Below are 22887 nucleotides of genomic sequence, written 5' to 3' on the forward strand. Positions count from 1 at the left end.
TTGTGCGCTCAACATCTGTCAGCCTGGAGTTTCCAGGCAGTTGACAAAGAAGGAGAGAAACAGAGGGAGGACATTGTTCTCTCATGTTGACTGCGGCTAGACTGCACCATGAAGGTACTGTATACTGTCTACGCGAAAAGACCATGCCTTTGTCTCATTAACAGTCTCGCTTGTCCTATGTGCTCCAGCAAGCCCTCCCCCAGCCCACTAGAGAAAGACCATTTGGAAGACAAGGAGTTGACACTGGAAATGGCTGCATCGTCCTTGTATTTATCACACAGCAGTATTCCTGCAAAGGATAATTAGAATAAGACTGATTTCTACTGGGGATATTTGTTATATGTGTGTGTGTGTGTGTGTGTGTGTGTGTGTGTGTGTGTGTGTGTGTGTGTGTGTGTGCCTGCGTGGTAGGGGGGTGGGGCGGTAGACACAGGGTCATATGTCTAATGAAAACCTGACATCTAACTTTTAATCCTTGTCCAGCCTGGGATGGATGGCAACCTTGGCAGATAAGATTTGATTTGGAGCTTTTTTCCTGTCAGACATTTCAGTTGCGTGTGATAGGTAGGAAACCTTAAATACTGTCTAAGATGGCTGACACTAGGCTTGCCATAAACAAGCCAAGTGAGAGATATTAATTCAAAAGCAAGTTCATAAATCAGGTGTGTTTACAGTCCCACACACCTACTAGTGACTGGAACTTGCACTAAAAGCCCACACATAAGCTAATACTTACAGCATGGGGAAACACGGATTACTTTTCTAGATTTACTTTCTGAGAACATTCTGTCACTTAGCCTTCAGATCCTGGGATGTAAAGGAATCTCCATAGCAACAGTCTTGGTGAAACCTGTTCACTGCACTGCTCAGCCCACTCTCCCTCTCTATAGGAGCGAATCTGCTTTTGCTAAAATATTGATCAGTGCCAAGATAGGAAGTTATTACTACCTCCTAATTACCATCTCCCTATTGGCAGGGGGATAAGGAATGAGCCCTTATCGGCTTTTATCAATTTCAATTGAGCAGCCAAAGTCAAACCGTCCAGGTCTACCAATCTGCAGCCTATTCATCTTCCATGAATCATTTATTTTGTGATCGATTAAGTGTAATTGTTCAGTCAGGGCAATTTGGCAGGAGCCAATGAGGGACTGGAAACAGACGCGGCTTCATTTGCTATTGTCTAATTAATGCAATAAACATCTCACGTAACAAATGAACACATTTTCCTCTGATACCCTGCTACACATTTTCACTCTCAGGGCAGATGGGGAAGTTGCAACATCTGGGCTTTGATGTCACTAGAGTGACTAACGGATCAGGGGTTTATGCTTGAAAAACAGCTCCAGACTGCATCCTATTCCAATGTTGTGAAAATGTGGCAGTCGCTGCTACTGACTACAGATATGACAAATATAGAGCGCCACAAATACAGACATTTCAAATCCCATTCGCTGGAGTGAGAATCAGAACCACTTATGTGGAAAATTGAAGGAAAAACACTACAGCAGAAAGTAGATGAGAAAAGGCATGGCAAGTGGCGTGGCTAATTCATGGAGAGGCTGCTGGCAGCTCACAGAACAATATAGGCAAAAATGCCCACTGCAACATCCAGTCATACACACACAGTACGAGACAAAAATAAAATACATACTGTAAATATATACAGTATATATAAAAAAAAAAAAAAACAGCGACCAGACTGAAAGACACACATTCCCAAAAGCCCAGAGACACATAGGGTCAGACTTAGTTGGGAATCTCTTGCTGAGTGTTTGAGATCTGGAGGCTTTACCTAGTCAGGTGTGATAAGCAGTAGATAGACAGAAGACCGGGATTCTCATGGGAGTCTCTTGAATACCCACAAAGGCTCAGTAACTGGTGTCATTGAGATGTGCCCTATTCTCTGTAGCCCCTCTCTCTTTCACTAACGCACACTGAAATGGAGCAGGCTGTATGGGGGTGCGAGCGGGGTACCTCCACACACCTCTCCCCTGGGTAATTATTTTTACATTATTACATGTGCTCAGATCCCAGCCGCCCACGCAAGGTGACAGGCAAATTTATCACTCCGGAGGGCTTCTGGGTTGCCTGTAGCCGGCAGGGGAAGATAAATGACAAAATAAAAGCCCTCTCTGCTTAAATTGTTTCTGTTAATTCTGTTGAGGAGATTTATGAGTTCATCTATCGATGCGTGAACGGAGATGTGGTAGAAATGTGTATTTGCAAACAGGTTTGCATGGAAAGCACACAAACAGGTATTGGTTATTTATCGATCCATCAGTCATTTATCAGTGTTAGAATGAAAAGCAGCCTTCTGTAGACTTCATGCATGACTTATGCTGTTGAGCTAAGGTTATTACAGTGAAGATATGTAAAGCATAGGGCATAGGTTTAGAATAAAACAAACAATGGTGAGCTACTGTTTGGCTATAATAATGCACATTTTTTAAATAGTTCTGCTCATGTGTATGATAGATTGGAATATTGATGATAGGTTTGGTGATGTGGATAAAAGGTTTGTCTGTTCCTGGTGGGACACTCACCTTCCATTGCTCATCAGACCACCGTCAACTCTCTGGAACGTCACTGAAGTCAGAAAAGAAAGACGGGAGAGAAAGATGGAGGGAAAAAAGACAAAGCAATATATTAAGTTTTTCTAATATATTATATGTCAAATAGCACATGGCTTTATTTCCATAATCAGGATTATAAGATGTATGGCTATTTTAGCAGCACAGTCTAGATTTGCCCGTGTGCCTGTATAGCAACGCATTCTTCTGTTCACTTAGGCCTGTCTCTTACACAGCTAGATAGTTGATGGATTCACTAAGGGATGCAGATGTCCCTCTGTGTCCATTCCCTTTCATGAAAATTAAAAAAAGGTGCAATGATGAGGATTGCAGATTGCTTTGCTTTGCGCAAGCTCAGACGTCATGTGTTCCTCTCAAGGACAAGATGCCTGATGAGAGGGAAAACTCATTTCATCTCTCTTATTTTGCTCTTGAGTTATTATCAGATTTGTGATTAAATCTCAGCCAAAAATGATTAGAAAAGGCAGAGGGCTCATTAATCAGGTTGAATCTTCTATCTGCAGACGTGGAGGCTGAGTTACTGATCCTTCAGCTAGCAAGGCTCCCCAGAAGCCATGCATGTGGCCTGTTCTATTACAGTGATCTATAGATAACAAGGACTGCTCTTTGTCAGCAGCTAGTAAAACTCCATGGCTCAAAGTGAGAGACGGCTGTAGAGAATCCATTTCATCTCTGTTCAACGACCATGATGACAAAAAGCATCAGACTTCCAAGCATGTAAAAACTTCAATGGATCACAGGAAACACAAAAAAGCAGGGTTTTGGAAATCACCTCATACCGAGGAGGGGAAAAAAAAGAGGGAGGAAAAAAAGAGAGAATGAGTACTGGTTGACTCAAGAAGAGAGAGAGCTGGTAGTAATTTGGCTCATTTGTTCCACAGATGGAGATTAAAGAGAGAAGGAGGCTGAACATTCCTCCACTCTTTTCTGTTTCATTCAGGTTGATTCCACAACAAGCCCAGGCACGGGCGAGAGAGGGGGCTTTCCGAGGGTGACGCAGGAATACTGATGATGGGGAGATGAAACTCAAGGGAAGAGTCTGTAGGGGCTGCTACCAGAACACTTACGCATTATCAACATTACCTAAGCTTAATTAATCTAATCCTCTCTCCCATGACCATCAGAATTTATTGTAGGATATTGAATGTGAGAGACACAATGTAAAATTCCTCCAACTTGCATGTAAGAACAATGGCTAGTTTATTTACTGCATTATCTGTTTAGCAAATCAATCAATCAAAAATTAAAATACCCATTGCTAACAATAGTTCCAGCCAGATAAAACCAGCATAGCAGATCTATTTGAATACAATGCGGCTTTGACAGCTAGAGACAGACTTGGCATTCTTTATTCACTCATAGCCAAAGCCACTTCTCTTTGTTCCACCACCAACAAACTTGCATTAGAGAGTTCTCTCTCTTTGGAGAGAGGACTGAGAGGGGAGGGAGGTGGAGGGGAAGGGGGGAGCTATGCAGCGGGGAAGCCTCTGAAGTCCCTATCTGTGCTCAGGCACATTTCTGGGCCGCTGTGGAGGACTTTAATGTTAGCCAGAGTGACGTGGCGGCATGGCTGTGCCTCTCGCCTCCTTCTTCCAGATAAGCACTTTCTCCAATATGAATACAGATTAATCCCCTTTAATAAGCATTAAGGGGGGGAGGACATAATCAGCGTATAAAAATTCCATCAAATCTCTTTCCCGCTGGCTGTGCGCCTCCACAGCGTAGTGATTTACCTCTCCTGTACTGACAGCTTTAGGAGGCTGAGACAGGACACTCTCGATACATCAACTAATCGTCAATACAGAGAAGAACGGCACTGTACGACTCTTCAGCCACACTCTGGCTCATGTTATGAACACCACCTCAGTGACTCTGTAATCAGTGTCTTCTTTGCCATTATTTTGTCCTTGCCTGTTGTCCTCTTATAGTAAAGTAACAATTACCCTCCTCTCTGGCTTTGGCGAGTTGTGCTCACAATCTGATACCAGCCCACTCACCTCGGTTTCACTAACATATTAATGTGTTCCATTTATCTGTTGTTAGAGCTGCTGTGCAAAGCCCAGAGTGAAATGGGGTGCTGGATGTGGGCTCCACAGGGAGCACATAGCTATACTTTACAGAATGGTGTTAGGGTAGTGAATAAACCTAAGAAACTGAGGCAAGGGCGCTGTGTTGACCCCTGACTCATTGTACCACACTTATCTGCTACACTGATATTGGACCAGGAGAGAGAAATCCCCTGATTCTCAGACTCATTTCATCTGTAATGTCTTCTTCTTCTTCTTTTTCTTCATCTAATCTTCTTCTCCATTCTCTATCTCTTCACATCCCACTACTCCATCTCTAAGACAGGCGATGCAAGCTACTCTCCTCCTCCTCTAATTCCACCTCCGTTCATCCAGAGACAGTGGCAGATGCAAGGTTCGTACAGCGGTGGTGCCAGTCAGGCTCACTTTAGCAGAGGACAGACTTCCTTTACAGTAACATCTAACATTGTTACACTTATCAAATTGGCTGCAGTTAGCCAATAAGCCAAAGATATATAGGCAGATTAGCCAAATATATATAGGCAAAAACATTTAGTAGTGGAGGGAAATCGTGACAAGGAAAGAACAGGAAAAATAAAGAAAATAGGCAGAGGGAAAAATCAAATACACCACCCAAATGCCTAATCAACACCTACGGAGGAGAACGGACATGTAAATTACAACACAATTTGAGTCAATTTGAGAGAACAAAGAGGAAGAGGATGATTTGAGGAAGAGGAAAAAGCAACAGTCTTACCCTGCACCACAAGACTGCCACAAAGTAAGATAAGACAGGATGGAGCTTCATTCAAAAAAAGATAGCCACAGCATACATACACACAAATACAACACAGTATGGAAACAAGGCTGTAGGTTGGGCAGGGAAAGGGTTTAAGGTTTGCAAGACCCTGGTCATGGCCAATAACAAATCCAGCTCTCTTTGATTTGTAAGTTTTGAGAAATCTCATCACTTAATAGGCAAAATTGTCTACCTCAAAAAGAGATTTAAATTTGCATTAGGCATGACCATGAGTCTGGAAATCCAAGCATACATATACTGTAAGCAGGTGGGGGAGGGATCTGTGGCGAGATGGGGTGAGGAGACGGGACAAATGAACAGTACCTGCAGGGGTGAAGGTGAAGGACTGAACTGCAAAACAAGAAGACAGAGAAGTTGTGTGTTAAAAGCCTGCAGAGGTAAGCGGTGCTTTGGGGGCATCTGCACACTGGGGAAGGGGGCATGCCGAGAGGTGTTAAGGGTCAGAAAATACAGGACCACGCCATCACCCAGTGTGCAGAGCAACAGCCAGGAAAGCAGCCAACTCAGAGGCCACAGAGATGTAGAGACAGCGGCACAAACCAAAGAAAATACACAAACACATAAATATGTAACAGACAGAAATGAAGAGCAAATTATCCCCGCCAGTCGACTTGCTGCAAGACACTCTTTGCTTTGACCTGCTAATGTCAAAAGAATAAGATGCAGAACAAAAAGAATAGACAGAGATTTTTTTTTTTCAGAGAAAACCTTGTATTCTGCTTGCTAATAACACAATAAATAATGTTAGAATACTAGCCACTGTCATACTAATATGTCAGTTTATTACCATTTCCTGCTCTCTAATTAAATATTGTACTCTTGGCAGGTTATGTGTACTTGCTTGTTGCTAGTATTGACTGTGGGTCACTCAGTGAGATGTCAAGGTCAGTGTGTGGGAGGAGAGCTGGACGAGCTCCAGCCTCAATGACCAGCAGAGAGTCCAGTCAGCCCACTCAGCTCGACCACCCTGGGCTATTAACCAACACTGTGGGTGGACTTGTCAAAAACTACAGCCCTCTGGAAATGATTCACACTGACATCTGTCTCCCTGTTGAGCTTTAACTCCTTAGCCCTCTCAACCTCATTGCCAGCAGCATCTTCAACATCTCATCAAAACTGTTTTAATTAAGACCAAAAGAAGATAGTGTACAGCCTTGCACATATTTGTAGTAGTAGCAAAATGTTCTTGCTATGACAGATAAAATTAATGATCCTGTTTAGAGCGGTACGTTGCAGAGAAATTTTCCATAATTTGCTTAGGCAAAAGAGCAGAATGTGTGTGTTAATTTGCATATGTGGCTTGCACATGAGTTCCAGCCTCTGATCAGTCTAACCTGCGTAGTTGCTCAGGCCCTTTCTCTTCTTTCTCCTCCAGTAGAGCCAGATGCTGAAGCCCATGAGGATGACCCAGCAGGCTCCTCCGATACCAGCGATGAACGCCGGCTGCTTCACCACATCAGTGATCTGCTCCGTGATGCTGTTGTTCCTGTTGCCGCTCATAATCACGTCCCGAAAGTCCTTACCTGGGGGCACAGCAACAGACAAGGGACATGAATGTGATGCTGAGTGTGTGCTATTAGAGAGAAACGGGAAATAACAATGTTGTTGCTGCTTCAAGGTGAACATGTCATGAATGTGGACCACACCCCCTAAGGACTTGAAAATATTCATCTCTTTGTCGCTATTCAGAAATAACACCTATAGATACAGTATGAAAGGGTTTAGGTTAGATTAAGGCTCAAAGAAACTAGGCTCTGATGAATTACAACTGAGATATTGACCAGGAGAGCAGGGCATAGATCTAGCGGGTGTGCAGTGAAATCTAATGTGCAGACTGAAGGAGACAAAGCCTAAAAGCTTATAACAAACCCCCAGGTGAGCATGCTGTTTGCTTAGCTCAGCCCCTAATTCACTCCATGGCCAGTAAAACACACCATGTGAAATGAGAGGAGAGGATCCTGGTCTGTATTGATCTCCAATCGCAGCTCACCCTGACTAGTGTGCTTGACACTATTTCTTGGAGCGTGATAAGACTCAGAGCACACACAAATGTTCCCACACACTGACAGGGACAAACACACACACACACACACACACACAAAGGTGCAAACACACATATGTGCATGCATGCAAAGTTGCAGAGATGCTCTCTCTCTCTGTGTTTATCTCGCTCTCTCCCCCTCTTCCACATACACATATAACCACACCCATACACACCCGCAGACACACAAACACACAACATATTATATCTGCAAGCTTAGGGCTGTGCTCCCTGAGATGGATTATGTGAGTGACATTGGGGAAATAAGAACATGCTACAGGCCAAGCCATCAGTTATGGGTCAAATCAGACACAATCTGCCTCAGCTCCACATAAATCATATATGGCCAGGCCACATATCAAAATAGTATTTTCTAAATATTATCCATCTGGCAATTCCTGTCAACGGCATTCTAACTAGAAACAATGCATCAGGAGTGAAATAGAAAACAATAATCTGCAAGCTAGCTTCAAAAACATACAGACGAAGAGTGTGATTTCAGAACTATATCTTTTCTTGGAATTCAACCATAAATATAAAAAAATTCAAATGATTTCATCCATAAAATATTCCTTTGTAAATCTTAACAAAGGTAATCACTTTAACTGGATGCTGAGTAGTTATGAATCACTTGGATCAATCAGCCTTACCTATGACAATAGGCTGGGGTTCACTCTTGACCCCCACTCCTGCACTAGTGCTGGCAGCCACTTCCACCCGGTATAGCACTCCCACCTGCAGCCCGCCCACCACCACAGAGCGTATGGCTGCATCCACTGTCTTATTCACATGGAAACGTGTCTCATTCCCTAGACACCAGATCTAAGGGGGAGAACATGAGAGAGAAAGAGAGAGAGAGAGAGAGAGAGAGAGAGAGAGAGAGAGAGAGAGAGAGAGAGAGAGAGAGAGAGAGAGAGAGATGTGTTGATTCCATTGGGCTCTGTATACGTTAAGTAAAATACTCTGAGAATCCATGCTGATTAGCTTTTCGCTGTTACCAACCTTGTACTCCTGGATGATGCCGTTCTGGTGGTCTGGGGGAGGGGGGTCCCAGGAGATGCTAATGGAGGTGCTGTTCTGGTTGCCCACGGTCAGCACTGTTACCTGCTGAGGAGGGGCACTAGGAGCTGGGGGGTGGGGGAGCACAAAAAGAACAAGATGGACCATCAAACACACTATTCTCCAGGTCAAGCAGGGAAAGAGCATTCATTTCTTAGCAACAAGAATATTGAGATGCACAGCAGCACATGGATAATGTATGTGTACAAGAGCTCACACACGCACACACACACACACAGACAGACACACAGATGCAGACGCGCACACACTTTTCCAAGGAATGCTATTCTTCCCTGATGGCACAGGTGGCTGAAGGCTGTCAGAATGTCTCATTAGAAGGGGATTTACATGAGGACCAGGAGAGGTCTGACATGACTAGACTATCTTTAACATTTCACTATGATTTAATATCTCATCCTCGGCTCCAGTCTGGTGGATTTGCACAGAGAATACTGCTATTGATTTGTGGAATGACAGCCTGGCACAGTCAGGCAAACGCTCTCAGTCAAGCAAAGACTCCAGCATTGACCCAGCCAGGGTGGCATGTGGGTCAACAAGCTTATAGGATGAGACACAGACGTGAGAGAAATATGAAAAAATATATATATTTAGAGGAAAGGAAACAAGGTCTCGTAAACATATTGACATATAGACTTCCATCGCTCAGCCAGATGGAACTAAAGCCAGTAGGTAAGGATCAGGGGGAAGCTTCAGAGTGAAGCACATCTCAGTGAATAGGCTCTATCCACAAAGGGAGGGTGGATAGAAATGAGACAAGACCGACGTTTCATAAACCTCACTTTGTTGTCATTCTGATGGCAACAATCTTTTGACCCCACAAGGGGCAGGAGAGGAAAAATAAATAACAGCAGGTCCAACTGGAAATAACGTTTTAAAAATAATGTTTTCTCATTTCCGCAGTGGCTGGCAGGGGAACGGCACCACAGCAGAATACTGACAGGTCAATTACTCCTGGACTGCCTCTCCCTCACCTCGCCTCCATCCAAAATGGCACGTGTCACCCAGCAAATCTGTGCTCATCCCTCAGCGCGATTGGCCACAGTGGCCCCCTGAGAGCCAAAAGGCCCTGGCATGGTGGAAGATGAATGGGTCCAGTGATGAACCCAACACCTTGGCCAGATTAGAAACAATCTACCAAGGGAGCATCTGATCAACCATCACGCTCTGGGCCCTCCACCGCTGCATTAGATCCAGGTGACAAAGTGCTATGTTGGCGCGCGGCAGCCATCACAGACAATGTCGTTCAAAGTTAATGTTATGAATGATTTAGCAGCTTATTATCATGCATATTTGCGCTAAACAATACACATTTCTCATTAGAGGCCCCGAAGGCTGTGCTAATAGAGCCATTAGCAGAGTGATGTATGGCAGGCGGGAATGTGACCCCCCGTCTCCAACACGTACACAGTGCTGTGCTGGAGGCTAACATATCACAATCATACCAAACAGCCCAGTGCTAATATGAGCCACTGAGTAGTCTGGGGGAAAAGCTGTGGGCTTTGCTCTCCACCCCCAGAGACACTCGTCCACATGGGTGAAGATCAGTCCACTACAGCTGACCATTTATACCGACATTACTGTTTTCCCTTCCCCATAAATAAGCATTGTGTTTTGCATAATAGATGGGCCTCCCTCACGGCTTCTCCGACAATCAGTCAGTGGGATTCAAATGGCAGCGAGAGTTCATTTATCAGCCATGACTTGAATCGCTGTCCAGATGGAGAGTGAGAGAATGTGTGAAAACAAGAGGAGGAGGGAGAGAGAGCGAGAGAGACACTCAAAAGAAGGGGACACAGCAATGGAGTGCTGAGCATAATCCCTGCATCCTCCTGGACCTGCTCTGGGGATGCTCTAATTGTGTTAGCTAATGGACACCCTAAGTTTTAATCACTCTCTGAACTACACTTCGCTATCCATCTAGCTGCCCCGCTCAGTAGTCCCAGGGTCTCCGAGGAGCCTAGAGCAGTGTGTTTGACGGTGTATCAGCTATGGCCACAGCCGCAGTAGCAGGGCTGTGACAGAAATAGAAAGTGGTAGCGCTCTCTGAGGGACTGGGATGCAGATAGAGCAGGAGCAGGGAGCTTTATCAGCCTTGGTAATAGCTGGGACATGCAGGTGCTGGGGGCCTTAGGGAGAGGAGGTGTGTTTGTGTTGGTGTGTGTGTATATGTGCGTGTGTGTGTGTGTGTGTGTGTGTTGGGGGACAGCTGTAATGTGATGGCAGCTCCGGTACAGAAGTGCGTACACTGGCTGGCCACAGGAGATATGGTCCCACTGAGAAAGGGGAAATAAATGGGCCTGTCACCTCCGCAGGATGTGAACTGTCTCCTATACATGCAGGCCTGGAAATGTTGTGGCAGCACGGGCTTTGTCCCCAGTATGAAGAGCGGCTTTGAGTTTGTGTTTGCCTTTGTGTAATGTTGTGAGCACGTATTGTTTGTCTTTCTCTTAGATTGCATTACAGTTTTATTTCAATCATTAGACAGAAAGGTTGATGTAAGGTTGATGCAGTGCTGTTGGAACCATTTCCGTTTTGTTTGTATCAGAGATCACTGGCATAGTTCCAAATGGCAAATTTATCCAAACACAGACCTGTGTGTGTGTGTGTGTGTGTGTGTGTGTGTGTGTGTATGTGTGCCACACTGCTCTGTGGCCTTGTCAGAGCCTGTCTGAATCAAGCTTTGGGCGACAGATCATCTTCGCAGGAGGAAGTGAATGCTGTGTCCAATCACAGCTCAGGCCTGTGGCTGCTGGGTGATGGATTAGGAGAAGGTTGGCAGCAACACCACCAATCATAAACAAAAAAGCACAGCAGGAAGGTCAGCTAGACAGGCACAAACACACTCATGCATGTACACACACAAACACACACACACACACACACTATTCTCAGTGTCAAAGGGAGGGACCCATTATATTATCACAAAAACTAAAATGAAAGCAGCCTACGGGGCCATGTGTCACTCATCACCCCAAATTTGTGTGGACAGATACCGCTTTGACTCAGTATATTCTATTGGCCCTGACATAATGCATATCATCTACACATCCTCAGTAAGTTCTTCCTCCTCGTACCTTCCTCAGTAGTGCGTGCCGTCCTGGATTCACTGTCCATGCCTTGAAACTCGTTGAAATAAGGCCGGACCTTGATCTCATAGACGATGCCCTTCTTGAGTGCGGCGAGGACCACGCTGCGCTCCGAGGGGACCTTCACATCCTGGGTCTGCCAGGGTCCTGGGGAGGGCAACCCTGATGTCTGCCTGTACAGAACTCTGTAACCCTGGATGAACTGGGACTGACGGTCCACCTGAGAAAGCGGATAGAGAAATGGTAAGATCAGTGTTACGTTTCAGTGCAGAAGGAGCAGTGCAGAGGAGATCGAGAGGAGGCGCAGAGGAGATGCTATCTCTTGCCAGCGACTAGATAATATAAAAGGATGTACTTTTTCCTCCCCGGCATCGCATCATGCCACTTTAGAGGCCGTTACAGCTTTAATGGGCCTTTTATCACCAGCTCTGACACACTTAGCTCAATTAGCACCCTGACATTACCTCACACTCCCAGCTACCAGCCCAATGTGTTGCCTCCTCCATTAAAGAGACTTTCAGCAATGCCACCATAAAGGACATATGCATGTCTCCTATGTATTATAAATACTAACTAGTGACACACAAAAGCAAGTCGAGGACTGGGCTGTGAGTGTGAGAGACTATCATGCAGCAGCGATCACAGACACCCTGGGGACATGAGGAGAATACACACCGGGGGCCATAACGACGGATCTGTCCCATAGAGAAGACAAAGAGATTGGAAGTGTGATAGCCTCCTGCAAACCAAGAAGGACCCGTCCCTCCAAAGTTGGACCCATTTAGCTAGACAGGAAAAGTTGAATTTATGCAGAGGAGGAGTGTGCGCATAACTCACTGTAATGGCTTGTTAACAGTAGGAGAAGTGAGCGGGGCTTTCAAGTGGGATATTAAGCAGCTGTTTTTCGCCAGTGTAGCCAGAGTAAATCAGCAAAATGGATTCCCTGCTTGGTGTGTAACTTTCATTAATGGAATGATTTGGGAATATAAAAGCGCTCTGAGAGTGGCCCCTCTGTTTACTGAAAGGGACCTGATTGATTAGGTGGCCATGTTTTGTGCTGATTATACATCACACTCATAAAGCAATGCTTTAGCATTAAATTAGCTAGCAAGTCTTAGGGTGAGACTTATTATAGGGGTCAATAAACATGTCACGAGGAAAACTGCTAATGTGGTTCATTTGAAAATGAAAACAGGCACCTCATGCCACTTAATGATATGTGTATAAATACTTGCAACTGACTGATTTATAGCACCACAACACCAGGACAAATAAACAAGGACTATATTTAACTTAAGACTGAGAACAAGTCAGATGAGAAAGACAGCGTTAGCATTTTTGTCATTATCATTATCGTACAATTAGGGAAAAACATTTTAGTCCAGGTCATAGGTGTTTTTCATTTTTCAGAATTAATAAAACTGTCTAATTGTGGCACATAATATGCCTATCCTTATGGTGAGGCAAACACCACAACGTGTGTGTATGTGTGGTGCAAGAGTAGGTGTGTGTGTGTATTGTATGTGTATATGTATGCGTGTAAAAGAAGATTGATGCATCGTCTCAGGGTGGTAGGAAAAGGCCTATACTCAAGATATGCTGAACCACAAACATGTCTATTACACATTAATTTCAATCTAGTTTTATCTGTGCGGAGGCTTTGTCTTAACAGGGAACTAACTAAAGATGTATGGAAGATTGATGAGCAACCAGATGTCCCTGACACTTCTTTTGATGTTCACTGCGGCTAAAAGAAACCATTTTTCAGCTATTTGATGTTCAGTTACTTTTAAGTCAGCAATTACAATATTTCAAAGCTGCAGTCTTAGGGAAGAACCTGACTAAAATTTCCTAACATAAAAACAAATGGTCGCCCTGAGGAACACCTATCTGGCTTCAAAGACGAATCATCTGTTAATATCAACTCTCTTGACTTCATGACTCAAGGTTGTAAAATCAAAGATGTAAAAGAACGAAGTAAGAAGAATATCAGGGGCGGACTGATTGATTTCTTATATTCAGGGTTTTCCAGTAAGGATTCAAGCAGAACAAATAAAGCATCTGTACTCTGTTAAATATAGTTATATATACGCAAAACACATGATGGGGTAACAGCAGCAGTACTTACTGTCCATGTGACCTGAATGGTTGTGGGACTCAGGACGACTGGGTTGTGCAACCGAACAATGACTTCGCCAAGCTCCTTCTGTACATGTCTGTGGTCCACACCCTGAGCTGGAGGACTTATATCTATGAGAGAGAGCGAGAGAGAGTGTGAGAGAGAGAGGGAGAGAGAGAGAGAGGGAGAAGAGAAACAATTTTTTCCCATTTCCACTTGGTTTTCACACAGCTCACTCAATTTCTCACAATAAGCCTTAGTCCATCACCATCAGAAGTAGTATTGTTAAAAGAGTGACTGAATAGACCAATCAGATTCAACAAAGAGGCTTACACTCAGCGATCACGACTTCATTTGAAAAGAAGCAACTTCATCTGCATTAAAATGACCTCATTCCGTTTTGTATTAGGGTACTTGTCTGGTTTGGAGAAAAGAAAGGAGACTTGGGCTGGAAAAGTCCTTAAGATCTGCGACTTGTCTGCACTTACTGGGGCCTGACTGAACAACCACATCAACGAATGAACTCTGAATGCATGACCCCAGACATATTGGATAGAAGATGAATGGACACTATGACACTATTTTCCAGCTCATTTCCGATTTAGCACATGCATGTGTTTTCAGTTAAAAGCAATTAAAAAAAAAACAGTGCATGAGATACTGAATGTGGTTGAAGAGAGGCAGTCTACTGGCAATTGAACATATTTTGGAATTATTTACTGAAGGAAAAAAAGAGTAGCAAATAGCTCACAAGTGGAAATGATATTTCAAAAGAGCTTCATTCAGACAACCCAACACAGTCATGAATCACAGGCCACACTAATGGGGCAAGACAGGCCAAACACAGTTAAGAGGACATGAAAAATCAATTCATCATCAATGGCTGCCATTGTCAATAAACATGTCTATGCATCATCTCAAGAAATTCAGCACAGCAAGCGAGAGATATGCTGCAATTCAAATTGACTCTCCTTCTCTCTATGAAGAACACACTTTTGGCTTGTGTTTGACAGTGCTTGGCCAAAGGTTGCAGGGCTATTTTGGCGGAGGACTTATCATATCAATGTAATCTGGAGACTGTGGTCTGTCCGGCACCTTAATCAAATCTTCTTTGGGTTCGCAGGCAGTCATTTTCTCCTGTTATGATCATTAACATAGCAGGGATTGCTCTAACCCAGTTAGGCCTTCCAAAAGTAGACATGCTTATTTTACATAATTGCCTAAGTGTAGCCCTAATGAGCTGGGCTGAGATGGAGAGTTTGACCTCTGGAAAGTTCTGCAGTATCTCACTATAGCTATTCACCGCACATTGCTGAGAGGGGCCGATAACTATCACACTTTGAAGGGGAGCACAACGACCTTACCCTATCAGTAGCAGCAGAAACTACACTAAGTGAAGAAACTTTAGAAAAGAAAACTATGCATAATGACAGTGAAAGTGACTATGACAATTGAAATAACTGCACATGTATTCAACAAACACTGTTATTACTGTGGACATTCCTTGTAGTCTTATTAAAGTTGTGTAAGGTACCTTGTGTTCTGACAGGTTCAGACATGGGGCTGGGATCACTCAGGCCCTGATTGTTGACCGCTCGGACCATGAACAGGTAGATGGTGTTGGGACGGAGACCTTTGACCGTAAACTGGGTGGTTTTGACATGATCTGCAACTGTTTGCCAGCTGTTGCTCACTGACTGGCTGTATTAGAAGAAAAAGAGGATTGTTTCAAATATTGTTGCAATGTTATTCTTTTTTTTTCGTCTGGTACATACAGTATTACCGGAACATGGTGTACAGATATTATTAGATCTGCACCTGAGAACCATTGCATACCCAGGCTTCTGCAGCGAGGGAGAGTAGGATGTCATTGATAAGACAAACCTGAAGGCCTCAATGACAAAGGAGGAAACGGGTGACGCTCCGACCAACCCAGGCTGCCAGGACAAGGACACACTGTTCTTGGTGACATCAGTGACCTGAGGCTTAGATGGCGGGCCGGGAAGCTCATTTTCATCACGGTTCTTTATGACCAACACTCCGGATTCTGAATGGAGATTCAGAGAAGGAGACACTCCGAAAGTCACATTCTCTAATATAATGAAAAGTAGAGCTGACCAGTAGAAAAATGCATTTTTTAAAATCCTTTTTAAAATGTACAAAATCATTATGCCATGCTGTACCTTTGACTTCCAAGAAAGCGCTCCACGATGTTTCCCCACTGGAGCTGGCAGCCACACATGTGTAGATCCCAGAGTCTGAGAGCTGGAGTGGAGTAGAAAACATAAGCACACGTGTAAACACACACACACACACACACACACACACACACACACAAAACATCAAAACGTGTCGCTAAATGACTCCACTAATAACACTTTTAGTGAAAGGGACATTTCATTTTGTGTATCCAGAAAGTGATAGTAATGACTGAATAAGAGCGATCTTCCCATCACTGAAATGTTGAAAAACGCTGAGGTGACTTCATGATCTCGTCTGGTGCCGGCCAAATTGTGTGTCATTTGTGAGTGCCTCAAAGTGCTGACGCTAATTTCCTAATGAATTCCATTTTCTACTCACCACTCCTCCATCACTTTCCCACTCCCCCCACCTTATTTCCCCACTGTCCTGCCGACCACAACAAAGCCAGGCTAATTCATTTAGGGTGGGCTGCTGGAACCCCCTGGACCGATGACAGCTGGCTTGTCTCTCCATCCCTCTTAGGAACTTCAGTTGTTTGTTGGTTTTTGTCCCTGCGCCTTCCTTCCATTTATTAAATAAAATGTCAGTGGTCGGCAGCTTTGTCAAGCGTAATAGATATTCCACTGAGGCCTCAGAGTGGGGAAAGGAGGATGTGAGCGTTTTAAATTTAATCTACTCTAAACGTGTATGTGTGTGTACACACGTGTGTGCATGTCTGTATGTGCATACATGTTTCTATCGTACAGCTGGAGTCCATCCAGCCTGCACAGCTGAGCCTTGCAGGAGCTGTCGTTCCACTAAGTGATAGTATCAAACAATTTACAAAAATCAATACTACCTATTCATCTCTTCAAGGCATTATGATTACTCTTGCCCATCTACGTTACACTTAAGCCATGTACTATTGAATTCTTCAAAGCTTGTATCCCGTATTGTTGCATGCTTAAACATGTGCACACAAATGCACACAACAGCACATATAGTACACATCCTAAATTAAGATACATAACACATGCCAGTCACAACAGTGAGAGAATAGAGTGGAGTGACAAGGACATGATGCAAAGAAAAGGAAGGGAGAAGACGAGCATGATGGAGGTTGAAGTAGGTGGCGATGGAAAGGAGATGATGAGAATGATGTGAACTACCTGTGTCCAAAATGTAGTTTTGGACAAAGTAAATGCAATAACACACGGTATGGTTGTACATATTGATTAATGGTTCTTAAGATAAGACCAGTAAAAGATTTCACCTTGATGCTCTTGATCTGGAGGCTGCCCAGCTCCTGGAGGGACATGCGGGGGTCCTTGCCCAGCAGACTAACCCCATCCTTCAGCCAGCTGATGGAGGGGATGGGGTCTCCTGACGCCTGGCACTTCAGCAAGGCCACACTGTCTACCCCAAGAGTCTGATTGGACGGGCCCTGGCGAATGATGGGCGGCGGCCTGTCTGTGAGCACTGGGATACAAAGACAGAGTTGGTGAGCAAAGCGACATAATAGTATTTACACAGTACGTTCAGTGACACAGTTGAAGCTTAAATGAGGGGTTTGACTGTAAAATAGCGTATTTATCCTAAAAAAGTGAGTGGTGGATGTGGGTATCTATCATAAAGTAGCCTATTTTCTCAGCAGGTCTTGTAATTGTACCACAGAACAATGACTATATCCTAGATTTCCAGGAAGCAGGGGAAAAAAACAGCTGACTAGTGTTCCAGTTTCATTGATGTGGCAGGGGGGATGCAAAGCAGTTTCCAGTTACTGCATGGATAGCCTTATATTTATACACTACTCTAGACTCTGTGGTACAGTGTGGTGGTGAGGCTCCTGCCTATTGACTCACTGTGGTTCAGAAAAATACTTCATCATGTTCAGTGCGGGAAACAATAAAAGGTGTATTTCAATACCAATGGTACACATGAATGAAACAAGCCCATGACACTCTTCCATGACAAGATGGGCTCAGTGGGAACAATAGCTTCCTTAATCTCAACCACAAACATAAATACTCTGAAAGAAAACAGCCCGTTTACAGTTTGCTATAGTTTGTCTTTAGATTAATGCTAATGTTATGTTGAATCCCACTTGAATGAATATATGCATTTGCAATAATGTGCCGAGAGATGCCTGCGGGTCCTGTCTATGAAATAGTGGATATGTCAGAGGTGATCTCTTAGTGAGTTAGCACTCTAGCACATAGGCAGTTTATATATTTAGAGCTGAATAATGTGGAGTCCCCCTGGCGTCACAGAGCCCACATTAATTAGAAGGTATGGATTAATGATGTCAGACCTGCGGGGGCTAATTACCAAGTCTACCTCGGTAACCTTTCAACACATCATCACACCCTCTTTTTCCGCTCCTACTTTCTCTCTGGCAGTGATATCTGAGAAAAGGAAGCAATTCCAAGTAATAACACACTTTTGCTGTGTTATGGTCGCCCCTTACTTTGGTTCACTTAAGAGAGAGGAAAAACTGTACAGAAACCCCACTGTATGATCTACTGCAAGGCCAAATGTATTACATCAATTTCAATAATAATATTTCACTTCTTATTTCAGTCCTCTGGAATGTTAGTGTTGGAGCAAAGGGTGGTCATAATTAATCAAAAGTGATAATCTAAATCATAAACTAAGCCAAGAGAGCATTCAAAGCACCCACATTTTGCTGTAGTTCACCATATCTCATTAACGCACCCATGCACTTTGTCTGTCTGTCTGTCACTGCTTTCACCTTTAGATTCACACTGTAGGCTCCAATGAAGCCTTGTGTTTCACTTCTACATAGCCCAAATTATGGAGTGCATCCATGTTTACTAATAATTCTTTTTACTCTGGTTTATGACTTCCAGACATTATTTCTTGGCAGTAATCTATGACTACTCCTGACAAAAGGCACGCGCACGGAGAATGCTCGGTCCAGGGAGTTGATGGTGTACGGATTGATGGCATGAAGGAGTGACAGAAGGGAGGAGGCTAGGCTCGACGGAGGCCTTGGGTCTCTGGATCAGGAATTTCTCATTACAGATCTCCTTGAACTCCACAGGCTGTTGTCGGGTCCCAGGACAGTAAATCACCTGAAGACTGCAGCAGGTGTGGCCATGACCTCACCCTGGCCCTCCCCTACTCTTTCCTCCTCCCTCCTGTCCTCTTAGCCCTGACTAACACCCTTCCTCCTCACATGCATACACACATCTTACACATTCCAGCAGTAGACAACCCCACAGATCTGAACTTGAAGATATACAACCTTACAAAAACATAATATAAAGGAGAACAGGAGATGAGCCAATATATTTGGGCGCAAACTGTGATGAAATATTATTCTGAGCAATTAAAAGAAATACTGATTTTGTATGTGCTGTGGAATCATTCCAGTTTCAGCTGATGTACAAAAAAAGAGCCTTTAATCTTTCTGCTAGCAGGTACTTCAATAGACATATGGATGGCCGTCTATCTTCCCATCACAACAGCTGAGTAGATTAGATGCTCCCACACCTCGCAGGACCCCATAATTCATTCCACAGAAAACCATTGTCACTCACTCGCTCAATCATGTCCCCCCTCTTTCTCTCTCTCTCTCTCCCTAACACATACACACATACACACACACACACACACACACACACACACACACACACACCCACGTGTACCCTCACCCAAATGCTGATCATTAAACTTGGAGGGACTCAAGGGCAATGCTTTATTCCCTCTCCAGAGGAAAAAAAATAGAAAATTTTAATTAACTAGTGTCTGAAAAATTTGAAAAGAAAAACTTGCCGCAGAAACACAGTAACTGAAGGTCATGGGCAAGCTGACATCCAGCGATTTCTCAAACAAAAGCTGAATTTATTCGTGCACATGGAAAAATAACTATTTAATTTGGGCTTCTCTTTCTATACTTTCAAAGATGCTAAAGGCCAAATTCCATATTAGTGACTCAACAGCGTGAGAAATGTGCTCCAATTAAACCACAACAAATTAAAATCAGATGTCATTAATGTGAGGATAAATAACGTATTCGTTGAGGGGTAAATGCCTGTGTGTATGTCAGCGTGAATCAAACACACATGCGTATTAAAAGCACATGTGTGTGTTTGTATGCCTGTATGCACCAGCGTCACTGCATTTGCACTTGCGCTAAGGCGTGTGTTGTGCCTGTGTGCTGGCATGGGAGAAAGTTGTGCGTCAGTTTTCCCCTCACCATCTGTGACCTCCAGTTGAGCCTTGGCGAGTATGCTGCCTGCAACGGTCAGCGCCTGGCAGATGTAGTAGCCAGCGTCTGCCCGCTGCACGGCCGAGATGGTGAGGTCTCCGCCGGGCGACACCGAGAAGCGACTGTTGGGCTGCTGGGGTTGGTTGGGAAACAGCAGATTCTGGAGGAAGAACAACAAACAGCCAATTAGTGAGGACATGGATCCATTATAACCCGGAAAACGTCCAACACACTCATACCCCTCCTCCACACCAAACACACACACACACCACACTGTTACAGCTAGGAACAATTCCATCTTACTTGGTTAACAAACGACATGAATAATTATACAATCTAATGGTTTGGCTTCATAAAGGGTACTGCACTTATTCTTGGGCCAAGCCAGAGGCTCCATAGTGTTCTACTCTTGGTATTGTTGGCTTTGGTGACTACTTTCCTCTCTGCCGCAGTCCCATAATGGCTATGGGCTGCTTTGTTTACCCATAGAGACCACCCCATTTGAGTTGAGCTTATACTGAATATAATAGTTTATCTTCAGAATAGCTGAAGTGGGAGGTTTAATCAATCCTGGGTATTTGGAAGTAAATAGAGGTAATGAGAGGCGATCAGAGCTCTGTGACAGCCTGAGGGAGGACTGATGACATTGACAAAACATCACCTCTACCTCTCCGTTTTTTTGTTTTTTTTTACTGTTCAGCCACCCTACCCGCACCCTTTTCTTTGTTCCAAACCTTTTTTCTTCTTCGGGCCTCAAAGCTAACCAGCAAATAAAAAAAAATACATTAGCTGGATTCAATTACACCTAATGACTTTAATGCAACAAATTATGTTGTTTTTTTAATTAGGCCCTACCCACCTCCACCACATGATAGATGTCCAATCCATTATCCTCAAGTGTGACAAAAAGGCCTTTCTCTTGCCTAATTACTGTACTTAATTACAGCTTTAATTTGTTCTCTTAACAAATACCGTCATATCTTATTTAAGTCAGTGTGTGTGAAGCAGAGAAACTAACGAGCATCAATAAACACAAGGACAGAGACAAGTGCCGAGATGGCGAGGACGTGCATCTGCAACTGTTTGCAAGGCGTTTGCTTCAAAAGCCTCATCTATAATCACTGCTCAATGTGAAACACTTACGTCCCGTGTAGATCTGCCCGATGTGAGTAAGTTCACAGAATGTATCACTGAGTCATATACTGTAGGTCATGTACTGGTAAGAGGTAGAGTGGGTGAGTAATACACTGAATGTTTGTGTGAACATATAAGTATGTGTTTCACTCCTGTTCTCCCTCTGAGTAGCACTTTGCTAGAATTGTTGGCCTGCAGGCTGTGTGTGTGTATGTGTGTGTTTGAACCCTAGCCAGACCTGAATCATATCTCTGGCTCATCTACAAGCCCCAACAGGCTCCTAATTGGCACTGTTGTTGAGCATTGTGAGGACACCCAGGTATTTGAATGGGTTATCTGCTTGAAAGAGGGATAGGATCGTTCTTATCAGTGCAGGGTCACGGGAAACTGATTAGCACTTTGCCAGCAAGCCATACTGTCGTTTGGCAGCTCCTCTGAACAAAGGTGTATCTGTGTGTCTGTGCTAAAGATACTGATGACAGATAGTATAGTTTGAAGTGCCTCTGTGTGTGTGTGTGTGTGTGCGTGCGTAAAAGCGCAGGGCAAAAGCATCATGACCCACTCTCAGCAATTGAGCATAGAGACAAGGGAATCCAAACAAAGTGCTGTGTGTTGATAACACTAGACACACAGCAGATAATGAAAGCTACCTACTAAGAGGGTAATACATTTTCACATGCAAGAAATAGTGTAAAAAAGCAACACAGAAACTTTGAGGAGAAAATGGTTACTATTCCCTGTGTTGTCTTTTGAGGTGAGTTTGTTTTGTCTTACCTGACTTCCCTCCTTCTGCCAGAAGACAGCAGGCTGAGGGTTTCCCTTGGTTTCACACGGGAAGGTGGCAGTACGACCCTGAGCCACTATCTGGTCCCTTGGACGGATGACAAACTGGGGTGCAGCTGGGGTCGAAGGGTAAAAACACCAATGTTAGTAGAGTGGTGGCACATGGTGGGGTCAAACATTAGGGTTGGAGACCATCGGGGCTTGGGGATTTCAAGCAAAAACAAGCACTGTACCACATGGTCAAATCAAAATGGGAACGCTGTACAGAGCTTCCATGCAGCATTATCCATCTTTCGCTCTCTAATGGCTCTGAACAGAGGAAAAAACACCAAGGACTGTCATGACTATCATTGCCATGGTAACCAGGTTGGCCATTCATCCAGGTGAGGCTGAGGCTGGATGAATGACAGTCACATCTGCATTCACAAAGGGAAGCGCCTTGGTCACAATGCCATTTAGATCTGAAACAACACATAGGTACACCCATGCCCTGGAAATGTCCAAGACTATGAACAGGTATAGACACACACACACACACACTTCTGTCTGAGTAATCACTTCTGGCTTGCCATGTTTCAGATTTAGTCCGCATCAGTATGCATCTCATACTAAAAACAGGATCTAAGGTAGCTCAGTACTTCAGATCAAAGTTGTATCAAAAGTGTGTGAGAGAGAGAGAGAGAGAGAGAGAGAGAGAGATGGAAAAGGCTATTTCAATGTTTACCTCATCTCAAGCTAACACCTCTCCATCAAAGACAGAAGAGGCTAGAAAATCTATCATACTTGAAAAT

The 22887-nt window shown here is 44.0% G+C and overlaps 1 protein-coding gene across 1 annotated transcript in view; it reads right to left on the bottom strand.

Annotated features, from left to right (window-relative positions):
* Positions 1–22887, bottom strand: part of robo2 (roundabout, axon guidance receptor, homolog 2 (Drosophila)) — a 164206-nt gene that overhangs the window by 24067 nt on the left and 117252 nt on the right. Inside the window, 12 exon segments of the mRNA XM_071524663.1 lie at positions 2544–2586; positions 6773–6961; positions 8130–8301; positions 8482–8606; positions 11634–11865; positions 13774–13895; positions 15299–15465; positions 15649–15811; positions 15948–16029; positions 17219–17424; positions 20168–20339; positions 22088–22212. Coding sequence (XP_071380764.1) covers positions 2544–2586; positions 6773–6961; positions 8130–8301; positions 8482–8606; positions 11634–11865; positions 13774–13895; positions 15299–15465; positions 15649–15811; positions 15948–16029; positions 17219–17424; positions 20168–20339; positions 22088–22212 — 1798 coding nt within the window.

Source organism: Centroberyx affinis, unplaced genomic scaffold (genome assembly GCF_046629955.1).
Source record: "Centroberyx affinis isolate AG114_WGS23_722 - 3 ecotype Tasmania unplaced genomic scaffold, CSIRO-AGI_Caff_v1 ptg001219l_1, whole genome shotgun sequence".
Classification (NCBI taxonomy): Eukaryota; Metazoa; Chordata; class Actinopteri; order Beryciformes; family Berycidae; genus Centroberyx; species Centroberyx affinis.